General features: G+C 47.7%; 1 protein-coding gene across 1 annotated transcript in view; it reads left to right on the top strand.

The window, feature by feature from the left end:
- LOC147124458 (calcium/calmodulin-dependent protein kinase type IV-like) overlaps positions 1 to 20,521 on the top strand; it is a 418,574-nt gene that overhangs the window by 387,878 nt on the left and 10,175 nt on the right. The window contains exon 10 of the mRNA XM_085987367.1: positions 14,431 to 14,583. Coding sequence (XP_085843493.1) covers positions 14,431 to 14,583 — 153 coding nt within the window. The remainder of the gene's footprint in view (positions 1 to 14,430; positions 14,584 to 20,521) is intronic.

The raw sequence follows: 20,521 nt of genomic DNA, 5'->3' as shown, positions 1-20,521 counted from the left end.
AGCCCACAACAACAGGGAGAGGGAGAGAACCGGAGGTGGCCCTCCAGTGGTTGCACACCTCACAGCAGCAAAGGAAGTGGCTCTGGAAATTTCAGGAGCTCCAGCGATGCTGACGGTGTAGGAGACGGAGAGAGGGGGACATCCCAGCAACCTGGTGACAGAATCACATCCTATAAAGCCACATGGCATACAACAGTCACCCGTATGGTAACTGATGTCAGCAGCCAGTGAAATATCATGTGCATAATGGTAACACTACCCATTCTTATTATAACACTTCGAATTCATCTCTTTACACTCCCACAGGTCTATCAGCTACCCACCGCACTCTCCAGCCGGAGGAGAAAGACAATTCCTGAGAGGAACCTCCAGCCTCTGAGGGTGCAGCATCACCAGACCCAAGTGCACCCAGCACCAGCGCAGATACACACATCTTGGTGGGTTCTTTGCGCCATAGATTAGAGACACCTGGGCCTAGAAATTGAGTGCCCTTAGCGCCGATTTTGCGGCGCTAGAGGGCCTAGCGCTGCAATTGGCGCCGGCGCCGAAATTGCCTGGGGCCCTTCCGCCGCGGTAGACCGGTAGCGCTGCGCCGGCACCAATGACGTCATCGGTGTGCGCAGCGTCCCGGTTGCCATGCCGACGGGCCCCAGCGCCGAAATTCAGTTGCGGCCGCCTCGCCCATGGCAGCCGCAACTAAGACTCTGGCAACAGAGTCTTACAAGTCTTTGCGCCGGCGCATTAAAGGCCCCGCGGCGGCCGGCCGCTTTCCCGCCGGCCGCCTGGCCGCAGCTCCCTCCCCGGACTTCCCCCCCCCCCCCCCCCCCCCCGGAACAGAAGCAAGCCCGGCACTTGTCCGAGGTGCCGGGCTCATTTTTAAAAAGATTTTCGCGGGCCGCGGCCGGGTGCAGGCAGCTCCTCCTTAAGGGAAGGAGGAGGCCTGCACTTCCCGAGCCTGCCGCACCGCATCGGGTGCCGCAGCGCCGGAATTGCGGCGCGAAACGGCAGTTAGCGCCGATTTACCGCCGCAAAGACCCTTCAGTAGCGCCGGCAGCCGTTTGGGCGCGGCCCTGCTGAATTTTTGGCGCGCGCAGGGGGACTTAGCGCCGGCACTAACTTCCGGCGCTAAAGCCCTGGCTAAGCCAAAACTCAATTTCTAGGCCCTGGTGTCTCACAATTCACAAGTGAGCAAGAACAATGGTGTTGACAGGGACAGTAGTGGAGACTCCTCATTGGAGGGCGCAGGACGCTCCAAGCTCTGCTCAGCTACATGCAGATGATGAGCCTTGGGGGCCATCGAGAAAGAGGGTGATCTTGGAGGGGCAGCAACAATTGCATGAGGCTCTGGCATCTTTTGCAGCCACGATGTCTGCAAATGTTCAGAGAATTGAGTAGTCCAACTCCAACATGAGTACCACCATGTCAAGTTAACATGCAGGTACAGCAAGCAATTAGGAAAGCAAATGGTATGTTGGCCTTTATTACAAGAGGATTTGAGTATAAGAGTAAAGACTTCTTACTGCAATTATATAGGGCCCTGGTGAGACCACATCTGGAGTATTGTGTATAGTTTTGGTCTCCTTACCTAAGGAAGGATATACTTGCCATAGAGGGAGTGCAACGAAGGTTCACCAGACTGGTTCCTGGGATGGGGGGGGGGGGCGGTTGTCCTATGAGAAGAGATTAAGTAGACTAGGCCTATATTATCTAGAGTTTGGAAGAATGAGAGGTGATCTCATTGAAACATACAAAATTCTTACAGGGCTTGACAGGGTAGTTGCAGGGAAGATATTTTCCCTCATATCAGTCCTAAATGCCTGACCCCTTATTCTGAGACTGTGACCCCTGGCTGAGGCGTCTAGAACCAGGGGTCACAGTCTCAGAATAAGGGGTCAGACATTTAGGACTGATATGAGGAAAAATTTCTTCACTCAGAGGGTGGTGAATCTTTGGAATTCTTTACCCCAGAGAGCTGTGGAGGCTCAGTCATTGAGTATATTCAAGACAGAGATCGATAGATTTTTGAATATTAAGGGATATGGGGATAGTGCAGGAAAATGGAAATGAGGTAGAAGATCAGCCATGATCTTATTGAATGGCGGAGCAGGCTCGAAGGGCCAAATGGCCTACTCCTTCGCCTATTTCTTATGTCGCAGGCGATGGCGACGATGTACCGTTCCATGGAAAGGATGGCCACCTGCATGGAGCAGCAAATGCGCCTCTCACATGAGCATATGCTAGCTGTGGACAACAGATGGCAGGCACTCATAGACCTCCTCTCAAGGAGGGATGTAAACGATGACTTGGGCCTTCATCGCCCCACTGCTGTGCAGCAAGGTGCTTGCCAGCTCCTCGCTAGCAGGGAAGTGCAGGTGGCCCATAAGAGAGGTGATGGTGAGAGGGGACATGGAAGTGCGGGCTCTTCTCAAAGCTCTCCGATTTCTCCCCTGCAGTCAGAGCCCAAGATGCCTCCTGGATCCCAATGGCCGAGTCTGCCCTTGCACAATCACAGGAGGAGCAGACTTTGGCAGGGCCATCACAGGCTCCAAAACCCAGTGGATGTCCACCAAAAGTGTCTACACAGTCGCAGCAGGGAAGTGAGCAGCCTGCAACTACCTCTGCTTAAGCCACAAGGGTTGCACCTCGTAGAAGCACTTGCAAATGAAAAATGACGCAAAAGTAGAGGCACAAGGGTAAGCACGTGGGTGTATCAACAAATGTTAGTGCTAAATTTCATTTGTTTTGATTGGATACATCATTGTTTTACTTTGCACCACTTTCGGGACTTGTCCATTTTTGCCTCAAACGTTGGAGTGAATGGTGACACATTATTTAACCTGGAGCATTGGGCCTTTGGGTGAAAGCAATGGCCAAATTGAGAGCAAAAGCAGGACCTCAAAGGTAGTAATTTCCGGATTACTACCAGTGCCACGTGCTAGTGAGTTCAGAAATAGGAAGATAGAGCAGATGAATGCATGGCTGGAGAGATGGTGTAGGAGGGAGGGCTTTAGATTCCTGAGGAATTGGAACCATTTCTGGGGGTTATGCTTCAACTTTATAAAACACTAGTTAGGCCTCAGCTGGAGTACTGCGTGCAATTCTGGTCACCACATTAAAGAAAAGATGTGATTGCACTAGAGAGGGTACAGAGGAGATTTACAAGGATGTTGCTGGGAGTGGAGAATCTTAGTTATGAGGAAAGACTGGAGAGGCTGGGTCTGTTTTCCTTGGAACAGAGGAGACTGAGGGGAGACCTTATTGAGGTGTATAAAACTATGAGGGGCATAGATAAAGTGGATAGAAAGAACCTATTTCCCTTAGCAGGGGGTTGTGGGGGTTTGGAACTCACTGCCTGAAAGGGTGGTAGAGACAGGAACCCTAACCACATTGAAGAAGTACTTGGATGTGCACTTGGGATGCTGTAACCTGCAGGGCTACGGACCAAGAGCTGGGAAGTGGGATTAGGCTGGATAGCTCTTTGTTGGCCGGCACGGGCACGATGGACCTAAATGGCCTCCTTCCATGCTGTAACTTTCTTGGATTCTATGATTGTAGGGATGCTTTATGGTGTTGTTGCGAGGGGGAAAGTTAGTACAGCATATGGCAGGCATGTGGCTGCATTAGAGCAAGTTAAGCAAATCTGGCCATGATGAGGCCATCCCAGGCCTGCCGGACAGCAATGTGCGCTACTGCTCGTGGCACCTGCATCTCAGCTTCTTCCTCCTCCTCCTCATCTTCCACCTGCTCGTCCTCCTCCTCCTCTGAAGAGGCTGTGTGCTGTACGCCATGCTCCTCCTGCAGCTCCAATCCTGGTTGCTGCGCTATGTTGTGCAGTGCACAGCAAACAACATGATTCTGGAGACCCTGGATGGTGCGTACTGAAGGGCTCCTCCAGACCTGTCAAGACATCTGAAGCGCATCTTCAGCATGCCTATTGCTTGCTCTATGACACATCTGGTGGACGTGTGGCTCTCATTATAACTCTCCTTGGCCTCAGTACTTGGCCTCCTCAGGGCGGTCATGAGCCACATCTTCAGTGGATAGCCCTTGTCTCCAAGCAGCCAGCCGGTAAGTGTGTTTGGTGGTGCGAAGAGCTGAGGGAGGGTGGACTGGTGCAGCACGAAAGGGTCATGACAGCTGCCAGGGAATTTGGCGCGCACATGCATAATCATCTTTTTATGGTTGCAGACGAGCTACACATTGAGGGAGTGGAAACCTTTGCAGTTTACATACACTCCTGGGTGATGTGGGGGTGCCTTCATGGCCACATGTGTGCAGTCAATGATGCCCTGCACCTGTGGGAAGCCAGCCAGAGCCGCAAAGCCAAGCGCCCGCTCAGTAACACTGGCTTCATCAATGGCAAAGTTGGTATAATTGGCTGACTTGTGAAACATGGCATCGGTGACCTGTGTGATGCATCTGCGTGCAGCCGACTGGGAGATCCCGCAAATGTCTGTTGCAGATCCCTGGAAGGAGCCTGAGATGAAGAAGTTGAATCCGGTGGTGACTTTGACAGTCACTGGCAAGGAGTGTCCACCAGGACCTCTGGGCAGCAGATCTTGTTCCAGCAAGCAACAAATGTCTGCGATGACCTTGCCTGATAGCCTGAGCCTCCTGATGCACTGCTGCTCAGTCATGTTGAGGAAGCTCATCCTCTGCCTGTATACCCTGTGTTGGGGATATCGCCTCCAGTGCGCTGCAGCCCTGTGGTGCCCCCCTCTCTCCTGTGGACCATCAGGCCGTTGAGGAGAAGGCTGCTGTTGTGGTTGCTGCTGGTGTGGCTGGTGGTGGTGCTCATCTTGGTACGATTCTATTACTCACCGGCAGAGATGACAGAATGGCTGCTGCATTCTCCGATGCAACAGCCATCTGATTCCTGCTCACAAAACAGGTTTAATGAGTCTTGAGTACAAGGATTCCTCAAACAACAGAGAATGTCAGTGGTTGACAGCTTCACAGAGCTGCCAAACGATGACAATTCATCTAAAAAAATTTAACAGATGAACTGTCATACGCTGACGTTCTCTGTATCCGGCTTCTCCTTAATTGGCCTGCTAAGCCCGCTGGGCGGGCTTAACAAGGTCAATCAAGGGAAAATAGCGTGGGTTGGCCACAAGTCGATGGAGGCGAGACTAAAACCCGACAAGCAGCAGTCCCGCCTCCAACGCGCCCCCATTGGCAAAATCACCCCCAAAATCTCATTGCATTTTAGTCTTTGTAAAATAATCATTTTAAATTAGTAAATTTTAGAATCTTTTTATTCGTGGATAGTTTACCCACACTGCAAACTCAGTGACAGTTTGAACAAAGAACCCCATCACCATGCCTAAGGAAAAGGAAGGTGACTAATGATTTGATAAAGGAGAACCAGTGGATGTGGTGTATTTGGACTTTCAGAAAGCTTTCGATAAGGTCCCACATAAGAGATTAGCGTGCAAAATTAAGGCATATGGGATTGGGGGCAAGGTATTGACTTGGATACAGAACTGGTTGGCGGACAGAAAGCAAAGAGTTGGAATAAACGGGTCGTTTTCCGAGTAGCAGGCAATGACTAGTGGGGTACCGCAAGGATCGGTCATAGAGTCATAGAGTTTTAGAGTCATAGAGTTTTACAGCACAGAAAGAGGCCCTTCGGCCCATCGTGTCTGCGCCGCCCATCCATCCCTGTCCAGTCTAATCCCATTTTCCAGCATTTGGTCCATAGCCTTGTATGCAATGGCATTTCAAGTGCTCATCCAAATGCTTCTTGAATGTTGTGAGGGTTCCTGCCTCCACCACCCTTTCAGGCATTGAGTTCCACATTCCAACCACCCTCTGGGTGAAAAAGTTCCTCCTCAAATCCCCTCTAAATCTCCTAGGACCCCAGCTGTTCACAATATATATTAATGATCTGGACGAGGGAATTGGATGTAATATCTCCAAATTTGCGGATGACACAAAGCTGGATGGGAGGGTAAGCTGTGAGGAGGATGTCGTGAAACTCCAGTACGATTTGGACAGGTTGGGTGATTGGGCAGAAACATGGCAAATGCACTATAATGTGGATAAATGTGAGGTTATCCACTTTGGTGGCAAAAACAGGAAGGCAGATTATTATTTGAATGGCAATAGATTGGGAGAAGGGGAAGTGCAAAGAGACCTGGGTGTTATTGTGCACCAGTTGCTGAAGGTAAGCATGCAGGTGCAGCAGGCGGTTAAGAAGGCAAATGGTATGTTGGTCTTTGTAGCAAGAGGGTTCGAGTACAGGAACAAGGATGTCTCGCTACAGTTGTACAGGGCCTTGGTGAGACCGCACCTTGAGTATTGTGTGCAGTTTTGGTCACCTTACCTGAGGAAGGACGTTCTTGCCATGGAGGGAGTGCAGCGAAGATTCACCAGGCTGATACCTGGGATGGCAGGAATAACGTATGAGGAGAGATTGTGTCGATTGGGCTTATACTCACTGGAGTTTAGAAGATTGAGAGGGGATCTCATCGAAACCTATAAAATTCTGTCAGGTCTCGACAGACTAGATGCAGGAAGGATGTTTCTGATGGCCGGGGAGTCCAGAACCAGGGGTCACAGTCTAAGGATAAGGGGTAAGCCATTTAGGACTGAAATGAGGAGGAATTTCTTCACCCAGAGAGTGGTGAGCCTGTGGAATTCTCTGCCACAGAGGGCAGTGGAGGCCAGTTCATTAAATATATTCAAGAAGGAGTTAGATATATTTCTTGAGGCTAAAGGGATCAAGGGATATGGGGAGAAGGCAGGGACAGGGTACTGAATTTGGATGATCAGCCATGATCTCATTGAATGGCGGAGCAGGCTCGAAGAGCCGAATGGCCTACTCCTGCTCCTATCTTCTATGTTTCTATGAAGGAAAATGAAGAGATGGAATTTTATCTTCCAAAATTCTATAGACTCTGGAACAGTTCCCATGGATTGGAGGGTAGCTAATGTTACCCCACTATTTAGAAAAGGTGGTAGAGAGAAAACGGGGAATTATAGACCAGTAAGCCTGACATCGGTAGTGGGGAAAATGCTGGAGTCCATTATAAAAGATGTAATAGCAGAGCACTTGGAAAACAGTGACAGGATCAGACAAAGTCAACATGGATTTACAAAAGGTAAATCGTGCTTGACTAATCTACTGGAATTTTTTGAGGATGTAACTGGTGGAATAGATAAGGGAGAACCAGTGGATGTGGTGTATTTGGACTTTCAGAAGGCTTTTGATAAGGTCCCACATAAGAGATTAGCATGTAAAGTTAAACCACATGGGATTGGGGGCAAGGTACTGACTTGGATAGAGAACTGGTTGGCAGACAGGAAGCAAAGAGTTGGAATAAACGGGTCTTTTTCTGAGTGGCAGGCAGTGACTAGTGGGGTACCGCAGGGATCGGTGCTAGGACCCCAGCTATTCACAATATATATTAATGATCTAGACGAGGGAACTAGATGTAATATCTCCAAGTTTGCAGATGACACAAAGCTGGGTGGGCGTGTGTGCTGTGAGGAGGATGCAGAGAAACTCCAGTATGATTTGGACAGGTTGGGTGATTGGGCAGACGTATGGCAGATGCAGTATAATGTGGATAAATGCGAGGTTTTCCACTTTGGTGGCAAAAACAGGGAGACAGATTATTATCTGAACGGCAATAGGAAAAGGGGAAGTGCAACGAGACCTGGGTGTCCTTGTGCACCAGTCGCTGAAGGTAAGCATGCAGGTGCAGCAAGTGGTTAAGAAGGCAAATGGTATGTTGGCCTTCGTAGCGAGAGGATTTGAGTACAGGAACAAGGATGTCTTGCTGCAGTTGTACAGGGCCTTGGTGAGACCACACCTTGAGTATTGTGTGCAGTTTTGGTCGCCTTATCTGAGGAAGGATGTTCTAGCCATGGAGGGAGTGCAGCGAAGATTCACCAGACTGATACCTGGGATGGCAGGAATGATGTATGAGGAGAGATTGGGTCAATTGGGCTTATACTCGCTGGAGTTTAGAAGAATGAGAGGGGATCTCATTGAAACTTATAAAATTCTAACAGGGCTAGACAGATTAGATGTAGGAAGGATGTTCCCGATGGCGGGGGAGTCCAGAACCAGGGGCCACAGCCTAAGGATAAGGGGTAAGCCATTTAGGACAGAGATGAGGAGGAATTTCTTCACCCAGAGAGTGGTGAACCTGTGGAATTCTCTACCACAGAAGGCAGTTGAGGCCAATTCATTAAATATATTCAAGAAGGATAAGGGTATATAAATATAATAAGGCTAAAGGGATATGGGGAGAAAGCAGGGACAGGGTACTGAATTTGGATGATCAGCCGTGATCTCATTAAATGGCGGAGCAGGCTCGAGGGGCCTAATGGCCTACTCCTGCTCCTATCTTCTATGTTTCTATGTTTATCAGTAGTCTACCCTGTTTAATTTGGAACTTTTTAATCTAAATCTCTCATTTATCTGATTTCTGGTCAGAAAACACTTTAGTGCAGTGCATTTTGCACTGGATAATCCTTGTAATCTGATATTCCAATGTGGGTAACAAATTGGTTTTGGTTATTTTTTTACTTGATAAACCAACAGTTCTCACCAAAATCAAAAATGGCTGCAGCAGCAAAAAAAAATTTGCACAGTAAAAATGAAGAAAGAAATCTTCCAGGAGAAAGAGCTGGAACTTCCTCCAGCCAACCATTGGCAAGAACAAAGCCACCATGTTTAGCTCTAGTCAGAAACTCTGAACCTAGTCCCTGATTCCACCACTCTGCTTAGTTGTTCACTCAGGGTAAGGGTGAGTTGGAATCTGGAACTAACTGCCTGAAAGGGTGGTAGAGGCAGGAACCCTCACAACATTCAAGAAGCATTTGGATGAGCACTTGAAATGCTATAGCATACAAGGCTACGGACCAAATGCTGGAAAATGGGATTAGATTAGACAGGGCTTGATGGCCGGCGTGGACGCGATGGGCCGAAGGGCCTCTTTCTGTGCTGTATAGCTCTATGACACTCTATGACTAAACCCAATAGTGTGCAACCTAAGTGTCTATTTGATTCTGAACTAATCTGAGCTTCAAATCTCACATCCAATCCATCATTGGCACAGCCTATTTCCACCTTGACAATAATGTTTGCATCTATCCTCACCTCACCCCACAGCCGCTAAAATCCGCATCAGCCTTTGTCAATACCAGGATTCATTTGTAGAAGGGTCTTCGACCCGAAACGTTGACTCTGTTTCTCTCTCCACGGATGTTGCCTGGCCTGCTGAGTTTTTCCAACGATTTCTGCTGTTATTTCATTTCTTCAATGCTCTCATCGCCCTTTTGAACATCATCCTACACAAACTCCAACTAATCCAGAACTTTGTCATCAGCATTCTATCCTGTAAAGTCCTGCTCACCCATCAGCCCTATCCTCACTGACTTCCACTCGTTCCCTACTCCACAATACGTTGATTTTGAAATCTCCAACTTTGTCTAAAGATCCCTCCATGGCCTTATTCTGCCTACATCATCCTCCGCCATCCTTGCATCCTAGATCACACCCTCCACTGTTCTGAGGCTGACCTATTGCGATTACCCCCTTCTCTTGATTCACTATCAGTGGTATAGCTTTCAACTACCATGCACCATGCTCTCTGGAATTATTTTCCTTAACCACGTCCCCTTTGTTACACCCCTCCTCATCTTTAAAAGTTTACTCAAAACCTACCGACCGTCAGTCATCTCCCCTACTTCTTAGGCAGACCCTCAGAACCGAGGATGACTTGCTTCCACATTAAAAATGAGTTCTCAGGTGACTGATGAGTCCAATGCGGGACATACAGTCTCTGTCACAGGTGGGGCAGATGGTGGTTGAAGGGGCGGGTGGGTGGGGTGCTTGGGTTGACTTGCGCTGCCTGTGCTTGGCTTCCGCTTGCTCCCAGCGAAGAGACTCAAGGTGTTCGGCGCCTTCCCGGATGCTTCTCCTCCACTTTGTACGGTCTTGGGCCAGGGATTCCCAGGTGTCGGTGGGGATGCTACACTTTTTCAAGGAGGCTTTGAGAGTGTCCTTGAAGCGTTTCCTCTGCCCACCTGGGGCTTTCTTGCCGTGCCGGAGCTCCAAGTAGAGCGCTTGTTTTGGGAGTCTCGTATCAGGCATGCGGACAATGTGACCCGCCCATCGGAGCTGATCGAGCGTGGTCAAAGCTTCGATGCTGGGGATGTTGGCCTGAGCAAGAACACCGACGTTGGTGCGCCTATCCTGCCAATGGATTTGCAGGATCTTGCGGAGGCAGCGTTGGTGGTATCTCTCCAGTGCTTTGAGGTGCCTGCTGTACATGGTCCATGTCTCTGAGGCATACAGCAGGGCAGGTATCGCTGCTGCTCTGTAGACCATAAGCTTAGTGCCGGGTTTGAGGTCCTGGTCTTCAAACACTCTCTTCCTCAGGCGACCGAAGGCTGCACTGGCACATTGAAGGCAGTGTTGGACTTCGTCGTCGACATCTGCCCTTGTTGACAGTAGGCTCCCGAGGTATGGAAAGTGGTCCACGTTGTCCAAGGCCTTGTCGTGGATTTTGATAATCGGGGGGCAGTACTGTGTGGCGGGGGCAGGTTGGTAGAGGACCTTTGTCTTACGGATGTTTAGTGTCAGGCCCATGCTCTCGTACGCTTCGGTGAAGGTGTTGACGATGGTTTGGAGTTCGACCTCTGAGTGAGCGCAGACGTAAGCGTCGTCTGCATACTGTAATTCGACGACAGAGGATGGAACAACCTTGGATCTGGACTGGAGCCGACGGAGGTTGAACAGTTTCCCGTTTGTTCTGTAACTTAGCTCCACTCCAGCGGGGAGCTTACTGAGGGTGAGATGGAGCATTGCATTCTAACTCTTCTTCCAATTCCTGCTTAGTGTCTGAATTTCTCGCCTTCTTGTGAAACACCTAGGAATGTTTCACTACCTTAAAAGAGCTATACAAGTATACACTGTTGTCCTGTTACGGCACCTGTAAACTAGTAAAGTTAAAAATTAATTTTAACCATGAATGAATTGCAATATAATTTGTTTATTTTTATTAAATAAAGCATAATTTTTATCAGTATTGCATCCGGTCCTTTTTTGAACCCAGGTCTTTCCTGTCTACTGTTCAATATTAAATGAGCTGTTACCTGACACTCAAGTGAAAGCTGCTCCTCAATGTTTGACTTAATTGTTATTTTTAGTTATTGTATGATGTTCTATGACATCTCATTGAATGTTACATAGAAAATGCAGAATCACAGTGATTACCTGAAGTGTTGTATTATACAGTAGTTACTTCACACTTGGTGCTCCTTTCTAATACATTAGCTGGTTGTTTCATTAGTACACAATTGACAAATGTGCAAAATCAATCATAGAATCATACAGCATAGAAGGAGGCCATTCAGCCCAATGTGTCGGCTCTTTGGTAGAGCTATCTAAATAATCCCACTCCCCTGCTCTTTCCCCATGGCTCTGTAATTTTTTTTCCCTTCAAGCATGAATCCAATTCTTTTTTGAATGTTACTAATGAATCTGTTTCCACCACCCTTTTAGGCAGTGCATTCCAGATCAAAATAACTCACTGTGTAAAAAAATGTTTCCTCATGTCACCTCTGGTTCTTTTGCCAATCACCATAAATCTATGTCACCTGGTTACTGACCCTTCTGCTCCTGGAAACAGATTCTCTTTATTTACTCTATCAAAACCATTCATGATTTTGAACACCTCTATCAGATCTCCTCATAACCTTCTCTGCTCTAAGGAGAACAACACCAGCTTCTCCAGTCTCTCCACATAACTGAAGTCCCTCATCCCTGGTACCATTCAAGTAAATCTCTTCTGCACCCTCTCTTTGACATCCTTCCTAAATTGTGGTGCCCAGAATTGAACACAATACTCCAGCTGAGGCTTAACCCGTGTTTTATAAAGGTTGAGCATAACTTCAACAATAGCAAAATACTGCGGATGCTGGAAATCTGAAATAACAACAGAAAATGCTGGAAACACTCAGCAGGTCAGGCAGCATCACAGAATCACAGAATCTACAGTGCAGATAGAGGCCATTTCGGCCCATCGAGCCTGCACCGACACATATCCCACCCTATCCCCGTAACCCCACGTATTTAATCCCCTAACACTAAGGGTCAATTTATCATAGCCAAATCAACCTAACCTGCACATCTTTGGACTGTGGGAGGAAACCGGAGCACCCGGAGGAAACCCACGCAGACACAGGGAGAATGTGCAAACTCCACACAGACAGTCGCCCGAGGCCAGATTTGAACCCGGGTCCCTGGCGCTGTGAGGCAACAGTGCTAACCACTATGCCACCGTGCCCCCCGTAGAGAGAGACAGAGTTAACGTTTCAGGTCGATGACCCTTCGTCAGAACTGGAAAAAGTTAGAGAAGTAACGGATTTTTAAGCAAGTGTAGGGGCAGGGAAAGGGGGGAGTGGAGGAAAGAACAAAGGGAAGGTCTGTGATAGGCTGGAAGGCAGGAGAGATTAAAAGACAAAAGAGATGATGGTGCAAGGCAAAAGGAAATGGTAATGGGACAAGTTTAAGAAACAAAAGATGACTCTAGATGAAGTGTAAATGGCAATGGCAGAATCATCAACAGCTGCCATGTGAAAGAAAAAAAATATATAGGGGCTGAGGTTATAGTCTGAAATTGTTGAACTTGATGTTGAGTCCAGAAGGCTGTAAGGTGCCTAATTGAAAGATGAGGTGCTGTTCCTCGAGCTTACGTTGAGCTTTGTTGGAACAGTGTAAGAGGCCGAGGGTTGAGCATAACTTCCTTGCTTTTGTACTCAATTCCTCCATTAATAAATACACGGGTTCCATATGCTTTTTTAACTGCCTTCTCAACTTGTCTTGTCACCTTCAAAGATTTGTGTACATATACCCCCAGGTCTCACTGTTCCTGCACCCCCTTTAAAATTCTACCATTCAGTTCTCCTCATTCTTCCTACCAAAATGTATCACTTCACGGTTCTGGAAATCTGAAATAATGTAACACTTCTCTGTGTTAAATTTCATTTACCATGTGTCTGCTCATTTCACCAGTCTGTCTATTTCCTCCTGAAGTCTGTTACTATGCTCCTCATTGTTTACTACATTTCCGAGTTTTGTATCATCTGCAAACTTCGAAATTATGCCATGTATACTCAAGTCCATGTCATTAATATATATCAAAAAGAGCAGTGGTCCTAATACCGACCCCTGGGGAACACCACTGTATACTTCCCTCCAGTCTGAAAAACAACCGTTCACCACTACTTTTTGTCCCTTAGCCAATTTTGTAACCGTGCTGCCACTGTCCCTTTAATCCCATGAGCTTTAATTTTGCTAACAAGTCTATTATGTGGTACTTTGTCAAATGCCTTTTGAATGTCCATATATACATCAGCAGCACTACCCACATCAACCCTCTCCGTTACTTCATCAAAGAACTCAGTCAAATTAGTCAAACACAATTTGCCTTTAACAGATCTGTGCTGACTTTCATTTATTAACCCATACTTTTCTAAATGCCAATTCTAAAGGGGGTGCAGGAACAGAGAGACCTGTGGGTGTATGTACACAGATGTTACATATGTTTATAAGTTGTCAATTTTTTGAACATTATTTTTGTATATCATCAAAATATTTTTGACATTTGTCAGTAGGCATTAAACTGATGGAAAATTCCCAAATTACCTAACATCTGATGCATCCATGATGCCACAAGACATGTTTGCTCCAGACAAAATCCATTCATTAGTTTGGTGACGAGGTTCTATGATTTGTTAACACCAGGAGTAATTTTCCAGCTTTGTGCTCCCAGCAGGCAAGTCTCCCTGCCAGAAATGCAAAGTCAGAAAATTACCCTACCATATAAATGCAAACAGCTATTTTCTTGTTAACAAATCTTGACTATGCAATTCTACATGGCTTTCCTCCTCTCTACATCCTCATTGTGTTGAAATCAGTTCTATCCTAACACATTATTTTCAGGACCTCAAAATGTCTTACCTTCCTCAGTCTTTCTTTCCTCCTGCAATCTTCAAGTTGTTAAACCATATCACCTAATCACTATTTTCTGATGTATCTCATCTTCTGTAATACCCTTTTTAATCTGGTGGTGTCTGCACAATGGGGATTGGCCTTTCATCTAGGCTTCTCAAATTTAAAAAAAGATAAATAAGGAATCAAGATCATAATGAAGACTGTCTGAAAATAATTAACTACATGAAAGTCCAGTTTAATATTAAGTTACTCCCCTGAGAATCACTAATTTAGTGTATGGCCATTACCTCCATCCTTGCTGTAACTCATTAGTCTCCAACTCTATTACTTCATAAGAAGACTATGAAGTGTGGGTTTGCAGTACTGGAGGCATGTTGTGGCTATCAATTGAAAAACTTGAATGATAGGTATTGAATAAGTTTTTTATTCTGTATGAAAATTACTTTTTTTAGGTTAGACGGTTGATTCTTTTGGATCCTAAGAAACGTCTAACTACCTATCAGGCCCTACAACACCCCTGGGTAACAGGAAAAGCTGCAAATTTCGTACACATGGACAATGCACAAAAGAAACTTCAGGAATTCAATGCCCGCCGCAAACTAAAAGTAAGATTCAATAAACAATAAATGATAACATTTAGAGACTTTAAATTGTGTGTTTATACGCTATAAACTGCTGCTATGCAGCTATTTTATTTTGCTTTTAATGGGTGATAACTTTAAATAACATGATTTTTCATGAATCTTAAATTATAGATATTAATGTTATTCATGATTCTTAGATGCATGTCCAGGGTTATAGTGCCAAAAGATGTAGAAAATCTTAAATGTTAAAATGTTGGTTTAATTTTGCAGTCACTGTTCAGTGTATTTTCAAATTCAACATAGTTCATAACATTGTGGAAAATAATCAAGTGGGCGGCATCCTTTTTAAGTATGAAGATCGGGCTCTGATTACATCATCGGGCTGGATCTGCTATTTTAACTTGAGGTCTCAGTGCCAGAGCAGTGGTGGCTTTCCCACTAGCCATAACTTGCCAGGAACGGCAGCCAGGACCAGAAGAGTAAGGTAAGTTTGCAAAACTTTTTACAAGCTTCCTTGTAGGCCAGGAGGAGCAAAGAAACCTTGGCTGGAATTTTCCCAGTCCGAAGCGTGTGGGTTTGGGGGCGGGTCAGCAGTAAAAATCGGCAAAATTGCCAGCACATCGGGAACCCGTTGTCATCCCTCCGACATCTGCATTTAACTCGGGCACGTTTCCCAGCACGCCACGGACCCGCTCGGCAGAGGCGGGCAACCTCAATGAAGTACTTAAATACTTGTTGAAAGACCTTTAAGAGGCTTTTTAACAGCAGCTTTTGGCTTTAACTTCTTAAGCACGGGATTTATGCACCTCGGTAACCTCGTCTTTGAAGGGGAGGGGGAAGCTCAGTGGCCATTGTGCAAGTCCATTAATTGACAGCTGGGAAAAACACATAAGTGCTCCCACATTCCACCTGATTACTTGGCTAATGGAAAGGCTCCTGCTGACTCCATTTTGTGCAGAGATTTAGCTGTCAGCAGTTTGCAGGTCATTTCTGCAACCTTGGAAGCCACTCACCAAATTGTTAGTAACTATCATAACATTGAGGGATTGGGCCTCTGATCTCCACTTTACCTGCCATCTATTACATCAGCATGGGTGCTGCTTATGCTGTCTCACCTTGGACCTCAGAATCGGACCAAGATGAGCCCCAGCACCAACAACACCACCAGCAGCAGCCACAACAGTAGCCTTCTCCTCACTGACCTGCTACTCCACAGGAGAGAGGGGATCAACACAGGGGTGCACCACACTGGAGGCGATACCCCCAACACGGTATACAGGCAGAGGATGAGCTTCCTGGACATGACTGAGCAGCAGTGCTTCAGGAGGCTCGGGCTATCGCGTCAGGTTGTGGCAGACATTTGTAGCTTTCTGGAAGAAGACCTGCTGCCCAGAGGACCTGGTGGACACGCCTTACCAGTGCGTGTCAAAGACACCACCGCCCTCAACTTCTTAGCCTCAGGCTCCTTCCAGGGATCTGCAGCAGACATTTTCAGGATCTTGCAGTTGGCTGCCCACAGATAAACCACCCAGGTGACCGATGCCATGTTTCACAAGTCAGCCAATTATGTCAACTTTGCCACTGAGGAAGCCAGTGTTACTGAGCAGGCGCTCGGCTTTGTGGCTCTGGCTGGCTTCCCACAGGTGCAGGGCGTCATTGACTGCACACATGTGGCCATCAAGGCACCCCCACATCACCCAGGAGTGTTTGTGAACCGTAAAGGCTTCGACTCCCTCAATGTGCAGCTCGTCTGCAACCATAAAAAGATCATCAAGCATGTGTGCGCCAAATTCCCTGGCAGCTGTCATGACTCTTTCGTGCTGCGCCAGTCCCCCCTCCCTCAGCTCTTCGCACCTCCAAACAGACTTACCGGCTGGCTGCATGGAGACAAGGGCTATCCACTGAAGACGTGGCTCATGATACCCTTGAGGTGGCCAAGTACTGAGGCCCAGGAGCATTATAATGATAGCCACATGTCCACCAGATGTGTCATAGAGCACGCAGTAGGCATGCTGAAGATGCGCTTCAGATGCCTTGACAGATCTGGAGGAGCCTTTCAGTAAGCACCAGCCAAGGTCTCCAGAATCATTGTTGTTTGCTGCGCGCTGCACAACATAGTGCAGCAGCCAGGATTGGAGCTGCAGGAGAAGCAAGGTGCAGAGCACACAGCCTCTTCAGAGGAGGAGGAGGATGAACCTGAGGTGGAGATGCCACCAGCAGCGGCGCACAATGCCAACCAGGAGGCCCGGGATGGCCAGATTTACTAAACTTGCTCCAATGCACCCATATGGCTGCCACATGCTGTACTACGTTCCCCCCGTCCACCAACCCTCCCAACAACACCATAAAGCAGCCCTACAATGATCAATCCATTCCTCTCACCCAAATCCCCATTGCTCAAGGTTAAGTAATTCACTCCAAGTGACTAGTCATTTCCCAGGTAGCAGGCAAAAATGGACAAGACTGAAAAGTGGTGCAAAGAAATAAATTTATCTCTGTCATTAATATAACTGAAACTTAGCATTAACATTTGTTCATACACCTATGTGCATACTCTTATGGATCTACGATTGTGTCTTTTTTCATTTCCGCGTGCTTCTACAAGGTGCAACCCCTGTGGCTTCAGCAGAGGTAGAGGCAGGCTGCTCATTTCCTTGCTGTGACTGCTTAGACACTTTTGGCGGATGTCCTCTGGGTTTTGGAGCCTGTGAGGGCCCCATCAAAGACTGCTCGTCCTGCGACTGTGCAGGGACAGACTCGGCCATCGGGATCTGAGGAAGCATGCGAGGCTCTGACTGAGGGGGAGGCAATGGGGAAGAAGTGGGAGCGCTTTGAGAAGAGCCCCCAGTCCATGTCTCCTCTCAACATCATCCCTTTCATGGGTCACCCGCACTTCCCTACTAGCTAGGAGCTGGAGAGCATCTTGCTGCACATCAGTGGGGCAATGAATGCCCAAATCTACGTTTATATCCCTCCTCGAGATGAGGTCTATGATCGTCTGCCATCTGTTGCCCACAGCAAGCATGTTCTCATGTGACTGGCCTATTTGCTACTCCATGAAGGTGGCCATCCTTTCCATGAAACAGCACATTGTCGCCATCGCCTGCGAGATGGTGATGCTAATGTTGGAGAAGAACTGCTCCATTCTCTGCACATTTGCAGAAATCACAGCTGCAAAAGCTGGCAGAGCCTCATGCAATTGTTGCTGCCCCTCCAAGATCACCCTCTTTCTCGATGGCCCCCAAGGTTCAGCATTTGCATGCAGCTCCCAGAGCTTGGAGCGTCCTGCGCTCTCCGACGAGGAGTCTCCACTGCTGTCCCTGTCAACACCATCTGCTCTTGCTTACATGTGATGTGAGAGACACCAGCTGACATCACTATTCTATCTCGCACAGGACCCACCGAAGTGTGCGTTTCTGTGCTGGTGCTTGCTGCGCTTGGGTCTGCTGGCGGTGCACCCTCAGAGGCTGGAGCTTCCTCTGAGGAGTCAGCTTCCTCCTCCAGGTGGGGGCACTTGATGGACCTGTGGGAGAGTAAAGACATGACTCAGAAATGCAATGATAAGAATGGGTAATGTTACCGTTATGCACATGATGACATTTCACTGGCTGCTGACATCAGTCACCATATGAATGACTGCTGTATGCCATGTGGCTGTATAAGATGTAATTCTGTCACCAGGTTGTTGGGATATTCCCCTCTCTCCGCCTCCCACCGCTAGCAGCTCTGCAACTCCAGAGATCTTCAGGGCCTCCTCCTCTGCTGGAGTCAATTGACTGAAGACTAGAGGGCCACCTCCGGGTTCTCTGCCTCTCCCTATTGTTATTGGCTCTCTTCTCCTACAAGGAGGGAAAGAAGTGAACTTTGAGTGAGTGAGATGGAATGAGTGTAAGGAATGGATGGGCTACATCTGTAGAGGGTGACTATGAGGGAGTGGCTTGACATAGCCAAATGGCCTCCTTCTGTGGTGTTACTTGCTATGATTGCATTAGGATGAGGGTGAGTATCAGTGGTGGTTAGACAGATGGGGCTGTGAGTAGGTACATAGACAGAGAAGAACGGGTGGACCTGCAAGGTAGGTTGATGTGAGGAATGATGTGCAGGAGTAGGCTTGGGAAAGCAGAGTGATGGGGTTGTGGTGACAGGCACATCAGGATGTAGGTGAGTGTGGCATTGTACTCACCTTTACTGACCTCATTAGATCATTGAATCTTTTCCGGCACTGGATCCACGACCTCCTGACCAAATCACTGCTTCTGACCTCCTCTGCGATCTCCAGCCATGCCCTTTTTGTGTCTTTGGGTGGTCGTTTGCGTCAATTGCCAGGGAAGAGGACCGCCCTGCGTGCTATTACTGCCGGCACTAGAACTTCCAGGGAGGCATCGTTGAATCTTGGTGCGGCCCTCTGCCTTGTCTCCATGACCCACAGCTTTATCACGTTATTGAGATCTCTGGAAACCAACTTATGCACTCCTACATCAACCTTCAAATGAGATGTGTGCAAGACTGCTTTAAATATCATCGATGACGTCATCAGAACCGCTCCATTTAATTGGGCCGGGGAACGCGCATGACTGTTTTAATTGGGGCCATTAAGTAAAACTCATACTGCAGAATGCGTTGTTCACATCTTCGGATTCCCGACCCACTACGCGGCCCGCACGCATGCAACCCAACTCCAAGATAAAGATTCCGGCCCTTGTGTCTCCAGTGCCCCAGGCTACCCACCTCCCCCCGATCGGGATTCCCCTCCCAGAGCACTTACCTTGTGCCAGGGACCGCTCCCCTGGGTTCGCGGTGGCAACCTCCTGCTTCCCAATTTTAACAGCCAGGCAGTTGCTTCCTGTTGACTTCCCAGCCTTTTTGATCGGGAAGTCACCAAGTGGCTTGCTAATGAGGCCCAGTCGTTAAAATCGTCAGGCCAGCCTCCTGCTGCTCCCGGACATTAATTCTGCTCGCTTTGCGGAATTTCCGCCCAGGAGTTAAAAACCACACCCATGTCCCAGAATTAAGTTATCTTCTGCACACAGGTCATGCAGTGCAAAAGTAATTCTCATCCTCCTACCCTGCTCTCCTTGCTTGTTGAACAACAGCAGTAATGGCCAAGACTGCAGCAACTGACTGGTAGTATAATGCAGCTACAGAAAAAAATTGAGGCTTCTACAAATATGCAAGTTGTACAATGCAGCAACACAGAAATAATCAGCCCTGGAGGAGGCTTTTGAAGTTGAGGAGAGAGGTAGTCATATGAGTTTAGGGAGAGAATTCCAGTGCGCCAAGACAACTGAAAGCCCTACCATCAGGGTGAAGCGGGGTTGGGTTGGTTGCAAAGTTGGATGAGTGGACAGTCGGTGCTGACATATAGGACTGGAGGAGATACAGAGAACAAGAACATGGTGAATACGTAAATGACAACAAGGATTTTGAATTCATTGTGTTGCTAATGGGGAACTAATGGAGGGTCGTAAGGAAGTGAGTAATAGGGGCACATCACAGGATGCATATGGAGGGATTTTGACTTCTTTGAGGATGTTAAGATAAAGTAGATAGTCCTTGTAAACTGGCAGTCCTTATAACATAGTTACTTTTTAAATTAATTCTCGGGATGTGGAGTCACTGGCAAGGCTGGCATTTATTGCTCATTCCCATGTATTTGCTGCGCTTGTCCCTGGTTTAGGAGGTGCTGCTGAAGAAGCCTTGGCGAGTTGCTGCATTGCATCCTGTAGATACTACATACTGCAGCTACGGTATGCCGATGGTGAAAGGAGTGGATGTTTAAGCCAGTGGATGGGGTGCTGATCAAGTTGATTGCTTTGCCCTGAATGGTGTCGAGCTTCTTGATTGTTGTTGCAGCTGCATCCATCTAGGCAAGTAGAGGGTATGCCATCACACTCCTGACTTGCACCTTGTGGCAGGGAGGCTTTGGGGAGTCAGGATGTGAGCCACTCGCCGTAGAATA

This window comes from Somniosus microcephalus, chromosome 1 (assembly GCF_052327205.1).
Source record: "Somniosus microcephalus isolate GS21.2 chromosome 1, FLI_Smic_1.0, whole genome shotgun sequence".
Lineage (NCBI taxonomy): Eukaryota > Metazoa > Chordata > Chondrichthyes > Squaliformes > Somniosidae > Somniosus > Somniosus microcephalus.
Note: the sequence above shows the minus strand (reverse complement) of the source record. Positions and strands in the feature narration are given on the sequence as shown.